The sequence below is a fragment of the Oncorhynchus keta genome, unplaced genomic scaffold (assembly GCF_023373465.1).
Source record: "Oncorhynchus keta strain PuntledgeMale-10-30-2019 unplaced genomic scaffold, Oket_V2 Un_contig_5459_pilon_pilon, whole genome shotgun sequence".
Lineage (NCBI taxonomy): Eukaryota > Metazoa > Chordata > Actinopteri > Salmoniformes > Salmonidae > Oncorhynchus > Oncorhynchus keta.
The window spans coordinates 90,452-102,500 of NW_026288300.1; the positions used below are offsets into that span (position 1 = coordinate 90,452).

Genomic DNA, 12,049 nt, shown 5'->3' on the forward strand with positions numbered 1-12,049 from the left:
AAGTCTTTGCATTTCAAAATAATCCTGCCCTTTATCCCCCCCTCTTGCTCTCTCGCTCTCTCTCTCTCTCCAACAGCATCCTGTGGTTGCCAAATGCTATTTTAAAAAATCCTTCAAGATGTTTTATTTTACTTGAATCATATGTAACTGCTGGATATTTAGCATGATAATACACTTTAAAGTGTAAGTATACCATTTTAAAAGTGAAAGTATCATATTTTATTAAAGTGAAAGTATCATATTTTTTTAGACAATGTCATGACAACATATTAGCAGTTTTCCTCTATTCTACACCAGAGCTGAAACTTTTCTGAAATAAGTTGTCTAATTGAAGCAGTTGGCTCAACAAACACCAACGTGACTTCCTACACGATTCAAGATAGACTTTTTGACGAAGAGCAAACCACACTGGCAACCCAGACAACAGCCAAGTTCAATGTTCAAGAGGAAGGAAAAAGACACGCCCAAAAGTACCCCTCTGCCAATCAACAGACAGTTATCTAGATATCAGACCAATGAACGATTACGGGGCTGGGTCACACGCGTTGTTGCTAGGGTATAGCTTCTACCTTGTTACTATCACTGTCAAGCCAATCACAAGGCAATTCGCAATGTATCAACATGCTCCTGGTAAACCCGTCACTGAGCTTCCCTATTGGCCAAGGCACGTATTCAGGGCCCGCCTATGTGGATGTTATTATTTTCTAATTGGCCAAAACAGCCGTCCTTTACTTCGCAGATTTTTAGTTAGGTGCAGTTGATATGAATCTGGCTGGGAGTCCCAAAGACTCAGAACTGAACATAGACGTTCATATCGACCTAACACAGTTTTAGTTTTTATTTCATTTTTGTCTCATATTTTTTTTTTTTACATTAGCTGTACATTTGTGTATATAGATTTTATTTTATATTTTTATACAAGTCAACAAGATGGAACTTAATTCTCTTTTAATTCTTCTGGAGGCTGCAGAATACTTGGAAAGAAGAGACAGAGGTATTTCCCTGACGGAATGTCAGATGGCTTTGACTGGGTTAATGACCGTATTTAATGTTAGGAAAATTAAAACGGTCTCTATTCTATCTTATGTGAAGTTGTGGACGTGCACTGCTATAGCGCAGCTATGATGTCACTTTATGAGCAATGAACATACTGTGCTGGTGCGGTGATGTTATTGCAGACCGACCGACCTAGATATAACTTGCATATTAACAAACTAGTCAACACGTTAGGACAAGTCTTGAGATATAACCTATGTGCATTTGTAGTTTTGCATTAGTATGATCAGTCAATGCTTATAACCTGTTTTATCTGATGGCTATAGCCTTGTTTAAAATTGGTTAGGGACAAGTTCAAGATACAGTTTCTTATCAAAATACATTATGTATATCATGTTTATTATAAATGGTTATGTAGATAAACTCAATATTAGATTGTCCTGAATCTTGTGCTTTGCTCCAGCATTGTCAACGAGTTTATCTACGTAACCATAGCCCACTTTTATCAAATAACATGTTTTGCTTAGGCTACGTCATATATGGCGTTGACAGTTCTATTATGTGATCGTCAGTTTATATCCCTTGTTACGTTTAATGTATTAGCCTACATGTGTAGAAATTAACCCTGTTGTTTTTGTTTACTTTGTCAATAGAAGCAGAACATGGTTACGCGTCTGTTTTACCGTACAATAGCGACTTTTCCCGAAAGAAAACGAAAGCTTCACCAATTACAAGAAAAACTCAGAACAATAGGTAAATATACACCTTTTTCTATCGATATAGCAATAGTTCAATCGATATGTTTGTGTTTATTCGTCATTCATACAAACGCCATTTTTCTTTTCACTGTTTAGATGTCGTATAAACACTGCCACGCGTACAGCATCACTTTTGGTGCTCACTTTCCTTTTCAACACCCATGCTTCATTCTGACATTCACCCCCTTTTCCCCGATGCATTCACGCATTGGTTTGAACATGCACACTTCTGCTGCATTTGCAACGTTTTGGAACTTGTGTTATGTCACTCCCTCCCATGACCCATATGACACCGAGCGCGCGTCGTCATCTCGGTAACAGTACACGGCGTTCTGACATAGATAACAGAAAAATACTGTTAAATGTGTCGATTCTCCTGTCGTGCTGAGGCTGCTTTGTACGGCTGTGCTTCAGGAGCTTTTAACAATGTGGCAATTGCAAAAAAAAGATTGCACCACTTTTAAGAAATGTTTGTTGTTGTTACTGCGCTAAATTTACCGGCCATTCTAGTTTTTTATTGGTTGGTTAGCATATCATATGATAGGTCCTGCGCAGTGCCCTCAAAACTTTTTTTAGAAGCAGTCTCACGATTTGATAATACATTTTTTCTTCGTAAATTCAGCAAGTTATTTTAATTTCCTCCATCAACATATGAGACGTCATATGACCCGCCCTCACCAAAGAGGCTCATTTTATAAACCATATGTGGTGGGAGATATATAGGATCTGTCAGTGGCCTATATTGTCAAGTCTTGTGGTGCAGTCACAGTGTGTTTTCTTGGAGCAGAACAGTGGGGATGTGGCACACTCAGGTGGGTGTGGTGGCCAACTCAACTTAGCTCACACAGATGTCCACATAACACAGTGCCCCACAGACACAGCCTTAGCAGACCCTGCCCCTGCCTGGGCGGAGGGCTCAGTTTACAGCTGGCCTGGCTGCAGCCTGAGTTTCTCTCCCCTTTCTGGTACCAGTTTATTGCTCTGCACACTACAGCTATTCTTTCTGGTACAAGTTTATTGGTCTGCAGACTACAGCTATACTTTCTGGTACCAGTTTATTGCTCTGCACACTACAGCTATTCTTTCTGGTACAAGTTTATTGGTCTGCAGACTACAGCTATTCTTTCTGGTACCAGTTTATTGCTCTGCACACTACAGCTATTCTTTCTGGTACCAGTTTATTGCTCTGCAGACTACAGCCATTCTTTCTGGTAGCAGTTCATTGCTCTGCAGACTACAGCCATTCTTTCTGGTACCAGTTTATTGCTCTGCACACTACAGCTATTCTTTCTGGTACCAGTTTATTGCTCTGCAGACTACAGCTATTCTTTCTGGTACAAGTTTATTGGTCTGCAGACTACAGCTATTCTTTCTGGTAGCAGTTCATTGCTCTGCAGACTACAGCTATTCTTTCTGGTAGCAGTTCATTGCTCTGCAGACTACAGCTATTCTTTCTGGTAGCAGTTCATTGCTCTGCAGACTACAACCATTCTTTCTGGTAGCAGTTCATTGCTCTGCAGACTACAGCTATTCTTTCTGGTAGCAGTTCATTGCTCTGCAGACTACAGCCATTCTTTCTGGTAGCAGTTCATTGCTCTGCAGACTACAGCCATTCTTTCTGGTAGCAGTTCATTGCTCTGCAGACTACAGCCATTCTTTCTGGTAGCAGTTCATTGCTCTGCAGACTACAGCACGTCGTCAGTACAACCCCATTTCTGCATTCAAATCAGTGGAAGTTAGTTGGCACATGGAAACATGGTTTTCCATCATTTTATTTAGCAGCCCTGAGTACATTTTTAGATTGAATGTATTAATATTGCAGTGCAATGTTATGCCTTTTGCCCGACATGTGACAGAGGCAAATCGGTGTCATAGAAAGGAGAACGTTCGGGTGAGTTTCCCTGTTTACTTTGAAGACCGAGGTTAAATCGGGACACAAACACTAAATGCAACGGCCACACGGGCGTACATGCACACAACTATAAGATTACATCCTTGAACATGTGCGTCCTCAAAAACAACAAACGGATGCATACAGCTCCTCATTTTGTTTTCACTGCATTGCTACCAAACGAGCACATCCCAGGCCTTCATATAATATGCTCTTATAACCAAGCGACTGTTTTCATCCATCCCCAAAATGGCGGCTGATGTCGGCCTTATTTACACACCGGTCCTGTCCCGGCTCTAGTGATGATTTGTCAATCTTATACTGACAGTTTATAAGACATTCAAAGTCATGTGTCTGTTGTTGCTGTATGAGGCAAGTCTGGTGCTGGACTGTGCCTCCCTGCCGGACCTCTTTGGGCCTCTTTCACCCGTGCCTCGCTTAAGGAAACCATGGAGTGTCGCCTCGTGCTTTGCCTGTCCCCAATTTGCACGTTTCAAATTTGAATAGGACTACTTCCTTATACAGGAGATAAAGCATTTCCTCTCCCCTGGCGTTGGATGGTGAAAAGGGCTTGTCAGCAGCGTCTGTAGGCCGAGCCCCTCCCCCTTCCACTGAGCATGGCCAGTGAGAGGCCTAGGGGCAGCACACATAACACAGTGTTATGGGCAGATGGGTATCATCATTAGGCACCAAACGGAAGAAAACTGACTAAAACGAGGAGAGACTACCTGGACTTGTCCAGTCAAAAAGGCAAGTTGTTCATTGCAAAATGTTTTTCAAGTGTTTTCGGTTGTGTGTCCTAGTGAACACCACCCCGGATACTATGACGATGGGTGACGGCCCACACAGGATAGGCTAGCATCAGCTCAAGCGTCTCATGCAGTGAGCTGTGGGGCAGTGGGGCCTACGCAGATTCAGGTCATCTTCCCGCTCCCATCCCTGCACATCTGTGGGAACCACGGCTGAAGTCGACAGTACAAGGGCACTTAAGAGGGATTGGCTGAAAAGAGTGGCGGACTCGACGGCAGGGGTCTTTGTGTTCGTGTCTTGGCTTGTTATTCCCTTGGCATCCTAGATGGTAGTTTCAGGGTATTATTGGGACAAGAACCAAGGGGTTTGTTTATAAAGATGAACTCCAGTGCTCTCATTCATTTCCATTGGCAGGTCGTCCTAATAGCCTTCCAAGCTCCCTGGCCTGAAATAGTATGCTGCAGTGTCGACACTGTAATGGAAAAGGAAAACTGTAAATTATACGGTAATTTGGGGTATCATCAACAGGAAAATACTTTAAAACATTTTACTGCAGCATACTGTACGTAATGGTGCATTGTGGGAAAATATTGTGGGCGGGGAAGTAATTACTGTATTTGGAATGGCACTGTAAAACCTTTTGACCACTCGTGGGTGGCAGGTAGCCTAGTGGTTAGAGCATTGGGCCAGTGGCAGAAAGGTCGTTTTAATATCCGAGCTGAAAAGGGGGAAAACATGTCGATGTCCCTTGAGTAAGGCACTTAACCCTCGTGCACCGTACTACTATGGCTGACTCTGTAAAACAACACATTTCACACTATCCGGTGCATCTGCCAGAAAATATATGGTATGATGTTGTTGTTTCTGTCCCATTAACATAGTTGAAGGTGTGTGTCATTACACAGTACTTGCTTTGATACATATTTAAATGACTATAGGTGCACTGTAATATGAAAGACAGAATTTGACTTAAGTTGCCACCGAGCTGCCCGTAAGCTACTGTCAAATTTACAGTGTAGGACTGTTGACATACACATACTGCTGTCCAGTCTAGTGTGTGTGTGTGTGTGTGTGTGTGTGTGTGTGTGTGTGTGTGTGTGTGTGTGTGTGTGTGTGTGTGTGTGTCTGTGTGTGTCTGTGTGTGTCTGTGTGTGTCTGTGTGTGTGTGTGCGTTCCTCCCTCTCACCATGGACAATTTTTGTCCTTCGTTGAGAGCTCTCTGACAGATTTCATACACACACATACATCGAGGGAAGAGGATTTAGTTTTCCACACGATGACGAATGCAGAGCTTTGTACAAAAAAAAAAATAATATATATATATATATATCTATCCGATAAACAGAAATGGAGGTGTGGGGGAAAGGGGAGCGAGACTTCTTCTTCTTCTTAGTATTTAGCCTTCTTTCTGAATTTCCACTGCATTGTCCCAGAATGCACTGCGACAAGAGGTTGTTAACCTTCCAGCTTATGTCAAATAAATGCATGGCTGTATGCCTTATCTAATACTGGGAAATATGTTTCACCATTTGTTACACAAGAGTACTACAGCTCTCCCATCTATTTTTGCATCCTTGTAGTGTTTGTTTGAGCAGCTGTTTTTACCTGACTGGCACTCCTGCACTGGCCCTCCTGCACTGGCCCTCCTGGCCCAGCCTGGCGGTTTAGTCTAAGAGCACTTTGACGAGCTGAGTTGCAGTCAGACCACAAAGAGGGAATCTCTCTCTCTCTCCCCTCTCCCCTCTCTCTTTCTCTCTCTCTCTCACACACACACATTTTCCAAGCATCAGCCTCTTGAATCTCTCCAAGCCTGATTAGGCCTGCAGAGACGCTGTGTGTTATTTCCAACAAATACTAGATGAACATGCAGAAATAAACATGACATTCCCACGGGTCTGTAGCTAGGTTAGCTTATAAGACCTTAACACAATCAAGGACTCTATGGCCCTGTTACAATATCCACACGAGCATGCTACTTAGAAAGAAGCAAGCAATGCATGTGGCCTGCAATTTCAGTAGAGTATGTAAGTAACATTGGAACGTATCCTACGTGTTCAAAGCTGCAGAGCCACCCATATAACAGCAGAGGAAGGACAACTGGGAAAGGGCTTGGGCTGAACAACATCCTCTTTATACCGCATGTTATGTAGGTCACACACTTCTTCTACCCTTTACGTCTCCATTTCATCTGTCCATCCGCTTACCAAACCGTTTGCTACTATCAAGACGTTCTCTCTCTGTCTGTCTCCTGACCTTCACCATGGGTAATGTTCATTATGTACCAAAACGGAAGAAAACATACTGAAACCGGAAAACTCTCCCTCAGAAGCGCTCGTCTTCATATCCCATCGAAAAATGTTTTCAAGCGTTTTCCCAAATGAACACAACCCAAGTGCGCATTCCCATCCTGCACCCTGGTCATGAGACGGTGTGTATTAATGACAGTGTCCAGAGTGTTACTACAGAGTGTAACTACAGAGTGTAACTACAGAGTGTAACTACTACAGAGTGTTACTACAGAGTGTAACTACAGAGTAACTACAGAGTGTTACTACAGAGTAACTACAGAGTAACTACAGAGTGTAACTACAGAATGTTACTACAGAGTGTAACTACAGAGTAACTACAGAGTAACTACAGAGTGTTACTACAGAGTAACTACAGAGTAACTACAGAGTGTAACTATCAGTTCCTAAAGCACTCATCCATGTCTCTGTTTATTTGCCCTTTCAGATCGTCACACAACGAGCTGGAGAAACACAGGTAAGATGACAGACAACACTGAGCTATATAGCCTGGTCCCAGATCAGTTCATAGCCAATTCCTATAGGTCTATGAGACTCAGTGCTAGCCTGATCCCAGATCAATCAATCACATTTATTTATAAAGCCCTTTTTACATCCGCAGATGTCACAAAGTACTTATACAGAAACCCAGCCAAAATCCTGAAAACAGCAAGCAATGGAGATGTAGAAGCATGGTGGCTAGGAAAAACTCCCTAGAAAGTAAGGAACCTAGGAAGAAACCTAGAGAGGAACCAGGCTCTGAGGGGTGGCCAGTTCTCTTCAGTTAATAGCCAATTCCTATAGGTCTATTAGACTTGGTGCTAGCCTGATCCCAGATCAGTTTATAGCCAAGTCCTATAGGTCATTTAGACTCTGCTAACAACACAAACAGATCTGAGAGCAGGCTTCAACCTTCCCCACCCTCCTTCCTCCCCCTCTGTCTCTCTTGTTCATTTCCCTGGATGAACTGTATGTCTCTCGTGCAGACAGTCCCATGGTTTGCTTGGAAGGACTCCCTGTTCCCTAATAAACAAGAGGTGATGGGGTGAGGACTGTTGGTAAATGTCAGATGTATTCTTGTGGAGCTGAAGTTTAAAAAGGACATAGTAGACTGAAAATATCAAAATGTCCGGCCACTTGTTCGCGCAGTCCCCTCCCTTCACCTCTCTCGCTCCACCACCTCGGATAAAAGATAAAAGCGCATCAAAGATGAGGAGCCGTGGGCAGACGGATCATAATGGGATTTCCAAGGCAAACCTCAACCTAGACTTTGTGTTAGATTTGTCTGTCCCTCCGTGTCTGTTCATAGGGAGAAACGTGTTACCATGTATGGCAGGGGAATCCTGCCATTAATGTGATAATCCAGTGGCGGTTGGTGAAAGGAGGGGAAGGAGGCCTCGCCTGTCATGTCTCTCAGCTAGGCCTGTTGAGTCGCCCACTCACGTCCCAGAATGCATTGCACCTTTCTATCTCTCTCTCTCTCACTCACTCTTTCTCTCTCTTTCACACACACACACACACACACACACACACACACACACACACACACACACACACACACACACACACACACACACACACACACACACACACACACACACACACACACACACACACACACACACACACACACACACTGGAGCCTGCATGGTACAACAAAGTGTCATATTGCTAAGTGAGGGATGTAGAGGGATGTTTGAGGAGAGTAGATGAAAGAAAAAAGTCTAGAGTGTTTTTGGACCTCTGTGTGTAAATAATAATAATATATGCCATTTAGCAGACGCTTTTATCCAAAGCTTCTCCGACCCAGCTGATTTAGTAGTGTGGTGTTTCTTCTGTTCTATATGGAAAACAGACTGACTGACTGCTGCCTGGGCTTAGGATAGGACCAATAGAAAACAGACTGACTGCTGCCTGGGCTTAGGATAGGACCAATAGAAAACAGACTGACTGCTGCCTGGGCTTAGGATAGGACCAATAGAAAACAGACTGACTGCTGCCTGGGCTTAGGATAGGACCAATAGAAAACAGACTGACTGCTGCCTGGGCTTAGGATAGGACCAATAGAAAACAGACTGACTGACTGCTGCCTGGGCTTAGGATAGGACCAATAGAAAACAGACTGACTGCTGCCTGGGCTTAGGATAGGACCAATAGAAAACAGACTGACTGACTGCTGCCTGGGCTTAGGATAGGACCAATAGAAAACAGACTGACTGACTGCTGCCTGGGCTTAGGATAGGACCAATAGAAAACAGACTGACTGCTGCCTGGGCTTAGGATAGGACCAATAGAAAACAGACTGACTGACTGCTGCCTGGGCTTAGGATAGGACCAATAGAAAACAGACTGACTGACTGCTGCCTGGGCTTAGGATAGGACCAATAGAAAACAGACTGACTGCTGCCTGGGCTTAGGATAGGACCAATAGAAAACAGACTGACTGACTGCTGCCTGGGCTTAGGATAGGACCAATAGAAAACAGACTGACCGACTGCTGCCTGGGCTTAGGATAGGGCCAATAGAAAACAGACTGACTGTGCCCTGTTAGAGTGTGCGTGTGAGAGGTGGAGTGTTTTTGTGTGTGTGTGTGAGCTGTCACTCGTGCTGACTGCTGAGAGCCAGCTCGGGGTTTGCCGGTCACATGACTAATGTGAGCGAGTAATAATTGACCTCTGCCGACAGCTCAGTGAAAAACATGTAAAGACATATTCCTCTTTCTAACAGAGAGAGAGAGAGAGAGAGAGAGAGAGAGAGAGAGAGAGAGAGAGAGAGAGAGAGAGAGAGAGAGAGAGAGAGAGAGAGAGAGAGATGAACCTGAGTATAGGTCTCTTGTTGTTGAGATATTAGTGGAGAAAAAGAGGGAGCTGAATCTGAGTATAGGTCTCTTGTTGTTGAGATATTAGTGGAGAAAAAGAGGGAGCTGAACCTGAGTATAGGTCTCTTGTTGTTGAGATATTACTGCATGGTTGTATCCAGTGGGGTTGGGTTACTAAAATAGTTGCAGTCAGTTTCACGTGCTGAAATGATAGTTGCAGTCAGTTTCACGTGCTGAAATGATAGTTGCAGTCAGTTTCACGTGCTGAAATGATAGTTGCAGTCAGTTTCACATGCTGAAATGTGTGAGTGCTGGTAAGCTCTTCCATAATCACTGTACTCATTTCCCTTACGATCAAATGTGGCCACGAGTTTCTGAAAAGTTGTCTTTTTTTTGTTGTTTTGCTGAAGTGACGAACTTCCAGGTTTATGAATGCAACCTTCAATGTCACTGATGCAATAGATTAGAACAGGAGGTTGAGTGGTTAAAGAATGGTCGTTTAGGTACTTCCACTTGAAATGCACACTGCAGGTGTCTGTAGATAGAAGGTCCTCTTGGGTGAAGGGGTTCACACTGCAGGTGTCTGTAGATAGAAGGTCCTCCTGGGTGAAGGGGTTCACAATGACAGGTGTCTGTAGATAGAAGGTCCTCCTGGGTGAAGGGGTTCACACTGCAGGTGTCTGTAGATAGAAGGTCCTCCTGGGTGAAGGGGTTCACAATGACAGGTGTCTGTAGATAGAAGGTCCTCCTGGGTGCAGGGGTTCACAATGACAGGTGTCTGTAGATAGAAGGTCCTCCTGGGTGAAGGGGTTCACACTGCAGGTGTCTGTAGATAGAAGGTCCTCCTGGGTGCAGGGGTTCACACTGCAGGTGTCTGTAGATAGAAGGTCCTCCTGGGTGAAGGGGTTCACAATGACAGGTGTCTGTAGATAGAAGGTCCTCCTGGGTGAAGGGGTTCACACTGCAGGTGTCTGTAGATAGAAGGTCCTCCTGGGTGAAGGGGTTCACAATGACAGGTGTCTGTAGATAGAAGGTCCTCCTGGGTGCAGGGGTTCACAATGACAGGTGTCTGTAGATAGAAGGTCCTCCTGGGTGAAGGGGTTCACAATGACAGGTGTCTGTAGATAGAAGGTCCTCCTGGGTGAAGGGGTTCACAATGACAGGTGTCTGTAGATAGAAGGTCCTCCTGGGTGCAGGGGTTCACAATGACAGGTGTCTGTAGATAGAAGGTCCTCCTGGGTGAAGGGGTTCACAATGACAGGTGTCTGTAGATAGAAGGTCCTCCTGGGTGCAGGGGTTCACAATGACAGGTGTCTGTAGATAGAAGGTCCTCCTGGGTGAAGGGGTTCACAATGACAGGTGTCTGTAGATAGAAGGTCCTCCTGGGTGAAGGGGTTCATTGGGCTTTAAAACAAAAAGGAGAACTACAGCACTCTTTATATAATTCAAATGCCAACTAAAAGTTGCAGTGCCTTTCGACCTCACTTGTCACAACGAGACAGTTGCCATAGAGAAGAAGAAGTGAACTCGGGGTCATGAAGGGGCGCCGCTGTTTTCTTTTGTAGCGGGCCGCTGTTGACTAACCACCGTCCTGCAACGCTCTGGCAGCGCTGTGGCACCGTGTCCCACAGGGGAAAGGCCTCGGGGACAGCATCGAGACAACGTTGAAATGCCTCAACTCTGGCTCACTCAACCTCATTTCCTTTCAAAAACAATCTCCTTTTTCCCCCCTTCATTTTGATTCCCTTGTTTTCCTGTTCCCATGTCAGGGAGAAAAGAGGCCTGTGTGTGTCTGTAATGACAGGCTTTCAAGGAGAGGGGAGATGTTGTGTGTGTGAGGGTTTGCGACGCGTCGAGAACATAATGCACCGTGGATCCCCAAACCCTGTCCAGACTTGTGTCCTCAAATTACATTATGGGAACGCATAGGTGTTAAAATGTGGAGGTGGTTCAGTTTCCTACTCCCTGCTGCAATAGTCCATTATTGTAGTGAAACTGTGGGCCGGTTGGCTCAAGGCATTGTCGTGTCTCTATTTCCTGTATCTTTGTTGATGTTACGGTGATAACCTATTTGAGGGTTTTGCAAAAAACTACAGTACAATTATTTTTCATTCCAGTCCATAGCCAAAGGAATTTAGCAAATGCTTGATTAATCCTGAACCTTTTCAATTATTCTCTGTGTTGGTGGATCTCTCTGGGAGGCTGATCCCTGTCGACCCACGATGGAAGGAGCCCTATAGTGCTCAGCCTCTCAGCTATCATCCTGGTCCAACCCGTTTAATGACAGTATGACTGGGACTTCATCTGAGACAATCCCTGTATCGGTATCCACATAGCTCCGTGCGCACTCCCTCACGCCCTTAGGGCGAGGCTGTAATGGCACCCTATTGCCTATGGGCCAAAATGAGTGCACTATATAGGGAATAGGGTGTGGCCAAAAGTAGTGCACTATGATAAAGGGAATAAGTTACCATTTTGGACAGAGCCTTCGACACTATTTTATGTTTTGGTCTGTCCTGTACTCCTGGCTGGTACAAGCTGTTCTTCATTG

The 12,049-nt window shown here is 44.5% G+C and overlaps 1 protein-coding gene and 1 long non-coding RNA gene across 3 annotated transcripts in view; both read left to right on the top strand.

The window, feature by feature from the left end:
* Positions 1–750: 750 nt before the first annotated feature.
* mxd4 (MAX dimerization protein 4) overlaps positions 751–12,049 on the top strand; it is a 45,802-nt gene continuing 34,503 nt past the window's right edge. Inside the window, exons 1-3 of the mRNA XM_052510236.1 lie at positions 751–994; positions 1,650–1,749; positions 7,129–7,158. Coding sequence (XP_052366196.1) covers positions 931–994; positions 1,650–1,749; positions 7,129–7,158 — 194 coding nt within the window. The 5' untranslated portion in view covers positions 751–930. The remainder of the gene's footprint in view (positions 995–1,649; positions 1,750–7,128; positions 7,159–12,049) is intronic.
* Positions 8,218–12,049, top strand: part of LOC127925346 (uncharacterized) — a 4,434-nt gene continuing 602 nt past the window's right edge. The window contains exons 1-3 of one of the 2 annotated variants that reach the window (XR_008120590.1): positions 8,218–10,223; positions 10,273–10,320; positions 10,369–12,049. The exon at positions 10,369–12,049 is cut by the window's right edge and continues 602 nt beyond it. This is a non-coding gene — a long non-coding RNA (uncharacterized LOC127925346). The remainder of the gene's footprint in view (positions 10,224–10,272; positions 10,321–10,368) is intronic. The other variant, XR_008120591.1, reaches the window with a different exon arrangement.